Raw genomic sequence first — 5,102 nt, forward strand, 5'->3', positions numbered from 1 at the left:
TCTCTCTCTCCCGGGGGGAATTTCGAAAAATCCCTTCTTAGTGTGCGTTTTCGTGACGTACCCTATCTGTGTACCAAATTTCAACTTTCAACTCCTAACCGTTTTGGCTCTGCGCTTATTATTATTATTATTATCAACCAACCCATCTCGATTATATATATAGATGGACCATTATTAAAAAACCATAATATTTATATTAATATCAATAATTTGTCGTTAAACAAATGGAGTTATTCTTCCAAGCATTGTAAAATTATTTGAACGGTATTTATAAAAATTTAGATGGTAAGAAAGGAATGAAGAACATGGAAAACTAAAAACTGAAATAAACACACGACACTAAATATTCCACTTCTAATTTTAGAGATTGTAAGTCGAATTACAAAAACAGAAAAAAGTTTCGAAAAAAATAATTAAATAGAAAACACATTTATTTTAAGACTGGAATTTCTCGCATAATATGCTTTGAGGGGAAAAAAAAGGAATTTTAAATGCAATTTTTTTCAGTTCTTTCCTAAAACGCTTCAACTTTAAAATTTTTTCTGATAATCCTCGTTGTTAACGTCCCGTCTTTTATTGCTAATAAAACTAAGTAAGTTATCTAACATCAAGGATAACATTTTTAGTGTTAAGAAAGATGAAAACAGTAGTACGCAAACTAATGCACACGTTAATCTGTCCCGCGAACATATTTAACACTTTACTTATAAATAATAAAAATATTCTAAATATGAAATATATAAAATATGTTGCCCGTCAATCGAAAAGTTTTGGCACCACGGGATTAAAACATTATGGATTAACTTATGAGCTTCCAGAAAGCTTTTGCCCCCTTTTTTCCAAAGTATTGAACTAATAGAGAAAATATTTAGAGAAAATTCGTTATGCTTTTAATTTAGTATAATCCAGAAAAATATCACTTTTGTACTCGCATCGTCATCTTGGCCAAAAACGTAAAGACTAAAATAAAATAAAATAAAATCTGGCAATGATCCATCGTTGTAGAATATTTTCTAATGTGTTATTTATTATAGCACTTCATTTCCAACTAACTTCATAAAAGTCAGTGCTACGTCCCCGCAATTTAAAGAAAATTTATTGGTTCGAAAATCCATAGCTTGATAGTGACAGATGGAAAAATTATTTTCATAGATTTTATCATACTGCAAATATTTTTTTAGATTCAGCTGTTTTTAAGAGCCATTCGTGAAAAATATATCTATTATAACATGACTCGGAATCGGGCAATATTAATAAGATAAATTGATTCAAACAGATTACAGGGTGTCTATAATTAAAGTATATTAATTAAGACATTGAAAACAAAACCGTTAGAGATAGATAGATACAATTTTGTAAGCACGTTTATCTCGACACTAGAAAAATATATTGAGTATCAAAAATAGTTACAATTGTTGCCGCCAGAGTCTATTATGGCACTTTGACACAGCATCATCGAAGAAACTCTTTAACTTGCTTTCCAACCATTTTCAGTCACATATTGCAATCGAGTTATTTTTAAATCGGCCGTGTGCAGTATGTCCCTCATTTCCCTTTCAATTCGCCTGATTAGTTCTCATAAATTTGCAACTTTGCCTATATAAGTCATGCTTTTCAAATAGCCCCATAACCAGAAGTTACAAGAGGTGAGATCGGGTGAACGAGTAGACCACTGAATTAAAAAAGTGACTGACCACCCTTTCATTGCCAAACGTATTAGTCATCGTGTCTCTCACAATGAAAGCAGCGCGCGATCTTACACCGGGTGATAAACTTGACATTACTCGAACATCCTTTCTGCTATAGTTTAGAGCAGTGTTTCTCAACGGGGGCGATATCGCCCCCATGTGGGGCGATATCGCCCACATGGGGGCGTTTTTCCGCGTTGAGGGGACGATTAGTAACAATTTATATTTTGGGGAGCGAAAAATAATTTTTTGGGCGATATAGTAAAACATTACATTAAGAATAATTGGATATTTTATTCGTTATATCGTACAATAATTAAACAAATAACATTATACTAGTCACTAGTCTATTCAATGCAGTACGAATTTGGCGTTAACCTTTGCCTGCGGCATCGGAATTTTGAAGTGAAGGGGGCGATACTACGTAACGGTTTTATTGAGGGGGCGATACTACGTTGAAGGGGGCGACGATTCGTAAGAAGTTGAGAAACACTGGTTTAGAGATTACAAAAGGTTTCAAAATATCTTATAGCGCTGATGTTGTGTTATTGGTAAGACAGTGGAGTTGTTATAGACTTCTAGTGAGGAAAATACTTTAATTATAGACATCCTGATTTTACAGGAAAAACTGAAATAAATTTGAACTGATATAAATAGTTTGGTTAGTATATAAAATTAAAGTATAAAAGCAATTTTGCTAAAAAAAAGTATTAAAACTGGAAGTTATAGATGTAGTACTGTCTTAATTTCAAAAATCCTCGTCCAAAATGGTTATTCTATAAACTTCACGTTTTCTTTCACGAATTCCTTTTCTCGTTACGAGAAAAGAGTAACGAGAAAAGAGTAACGAGAAAAGGAATTGAAAATTCCTTTTCTCGTTACGAGAAAATAGCAGAAGAAATTAAGGAATCTTTCATATTAGAAAACTTACAACCGAGCATACTTTAATACCATACGATACAGCTATAAACTTTTCAATTTCCAAAAAAAAAAATAGATAATTAGAAATAATTATTGATAAATAATTTAATCCTAAATCTGTTTTTACTTATTGATATTTAATTATTGTCAAAAATGAATTTACTATGATATTTTAAAAATAGATTTTGGAGGATATATTTTCTAAAAAATCAAGTATTAGCTACACAGAAAATTTTTAAGATCGTCATTTTATTCTTTAAATTTATTTATTTTTTGTCTGGAGAAAAACTGCTGTATCATAAACAGTGATAATAATTAGTAATGTGATTTAGATCTACTAATTTAAAAATATTTAAAAAGACAGATACCGTTATTAAAATTTTAGGAGGAAAATGCATTTATTCGTCTTTGTCGAGATATGAAAAAGTATCTTTCATCGCTAACCACAAACTGAGATAGATTTTGAGTCCGTGTCATATATTTTTACGACATTTGACACAAAGAATTGAATTTTCCGCTACGTGAGACACCAGATGAGCTTCCATTCTCGCTCCTTTAAATTTTTTATCGCACACGTTACAGCGATAAGAGCGACGAATCTTTCTTTTGGCAGTCGAAGATCCTACTCTCGCGACTAAGTCATTCCACTTTCCTAGAAAGGTATTTGCGTCAGAATACGACTTTTTACAAGAACTACAAGTAATTTGTTCCCAGAGAAGATCGACGTTGAACATCGATGACGAATTTGTGAACATCGAAGAATAACATTCAGAACAGAGCACGCTTCCAGAAGCTATGTGCTCGATCACGTGTTTCGACGCTTCTCTTTTACTTCTATACGTGGCGCAATTGCAAACTTCACATTTGTAAATCTTATACCTTTCTTCCAGTATCTTCTTAGATAATAGTCTCTTAATTAACATCTTTCCGTTACTTAGATAAGATCGGCAGAGTACGCAAGAAAAGGTTTTAGATCTCTCTTTAAATAAAGGCCGGAAAAGATGTCTTTTGTACGCAGACGATTTTTTAACGCGATACGTCGAAACATTGTCCAGAAATGATTCTTTTTTGTATTGGCATCGAGGACAAAACATTTCCTTATTAATAATGGATTTTAATTTACTGTGACGAGAATGATGATTGGTATTTCTCTGCAAACACAGATTCCATACAAATGTGGCCACTTCTTTGTCTTCTTGGCGGCTAGCGACGGCATCCAGTTGGTCTACGGAGAGAGAAAAGGAATTGTTGCAAAGCCCACAATATACTCGCAACGAGTTTTTTCTCTTCAAATAACATTTTCTGATACATTCGATTTCGTGCGATGAAAACGGTTTAGGTAAAACGATCACCAGTTCTAAGTCGGATCGTTTTTCCGATAAAAATTCGTCTGTAATTATCTGGAAAATCGAAATCCCAGGAAATTGGTTCAAAGGAATAATTTCTTTCACGACTTCGTTTTCAGCAAAACCACCGGCTGTCGCTGACGGCTTTAAAACGCTCTCGAAGGTTAAATCTCTTAAATTATCTTTGGATAAACGTTTGAACGAAAACGAAGAATTTGAACGTAAATCCAAAGCACTTTCCGACGGACAAAAGTGAAGAAAAGTTCGAGGAAGAAAGTTTTTCAGTTTTTTCGATTTTGAAGCTTTCGTACTTTCTTTGTCTTTCTCGTCCGACACGTTAGTTTTTTCGTGAGTAACCAGATTATCAAAGGAAAAAACTGATTGAAAACGGAACTGGAATTAATATTTTCATTTGCGTTTTAAATTCATTGGATATTTACCTTTCGTCCAATTGTCGGAAGAAGATCGACCGAAGTTTTCTAGCGTTATTTTTTCACATATTTTCTTATTTCTGAAGACGGTTTCCGTTTCCCGCAAACTATTCGGAATGTCCATTTTCGTCCGGACGTTGGAAATTCCCGTTTCGTCGTCTTCTTCCAGAAAACAGAGACTTTCATTATTACGAAAATGAATAGATTCCGAAGAATTCGAAATTTTTTTCATTTTTGTTTTAGAAACTGCATTACTAATAAAATGAAGATTTTAAAATAAAGTCTTTGAAACGCCATCGTTAATAGATCGATGTGCAAAGAATTGTAAAATTAAGAAAACGATGTAAGGGTACTTACTACCTTTATTAAATTTCAGAATGAAATTACTGATTAAATTTTCTTTAAGTATTTTATTTGGAAAATGGCATTTGTTGCGAAAAAAATTGACAATGAAAAACCTCGTCGTTGTTTCTAATTATTGCGTTTTTGATGAATAATTAATTAATACTACAAATTTTTTAAAATGTCTTAAAACTTTAATATTTTATAAATTATATGTGCGGTTTAAGATTTTAAATAATTATTTTGTGAATATTTTTTCTTATATATAGAGAACACAGTCGAAAAATTCGAAAATGTTAAAGCGTGTTTCAATACTAGCGTACTGCATTTTTTTTATTATAATGTATTAATAATTTTAGTTATCCCATGAAAAA

The 5,102-nt window shown here is 32.1% G+C and overlaps 1 protein-coding gene across 3 annotated transcripts; it reads right to left on the reverse strand.

The window, feature by feature from the left end:
* Positions 1–2,858: 2,858 nt before the first annotated feature.
* Positions 2,859–4,867, reverse strand: LOC111635848 (zinc finger protein 425-like). Of its 3 annotated transcripts, XM_023380951.1 has the most exons (4): positions 4,744–4,851; positions 4,396–4,640; positions 3,919–4,332; positions 2,859–3,834 (listed from the first exon to the last, which is right to left on the reverse strand). In XM_023380951.1, the coding sequence occupies exons 2-4, from the start codon at positions 4,616–4,618 to the stop codon at positions 3,083–3,085; spliced, it is 1,389 nt and encodes a 462-aa protein (XP_023236719.1). In that variant the 5' UTR covers positions 4,619–4,640; positions 4,744–4,851; the 3' UTR covers positions 2,859–3,082. The 3 variants fall into 3 exon arrangements, with proteins under 3 accessions (XP_023236719.1, XP_023236718.1, XP_023236717.1); XM_023380950.1 differs by having other exon boundaries at positions 2,859–4,332; positions 4,747–4,867; XM_023380949.1 differs by having other exon boundaries at positions 2,859–4,332.
* Positions 4,868–5,102: the final 235 nt, after the last annotated feature.

This window comes from Centruroides sculpturatus, unplaced genomic scaffold (assembly GCF_000671375.1).
Source record: "Centruroides sculpturatus isolate CEXI.00-Female unplaced genomic scaffold, Cexi_2.0 scaffold931, whole genome shotgun sequence".
NCBI lineage: Eukaryota > Metazoa > Arthropoda > Arachnida > Scorpiones > Buthidae > Centruroides > Centruroides sculpturatus.

Excerpts from the sequence above, each read along its gene's own strand:
- LOC111635848 (XM_023380950.1), bottom strand. The coding sequence starts at position 4,618 with ATGAAAAAAATTTCGAATTCTTCGGAATCTATTCATTTTCGTAATAAT. Across the intron at positions 4,333-4,395 it reads TTCCGACAATTGGACGAAAG|TTTTTTCCTTTGATAATCTG; the intron begins GTAAATATCCAA and ends GTTTTCAATCAG.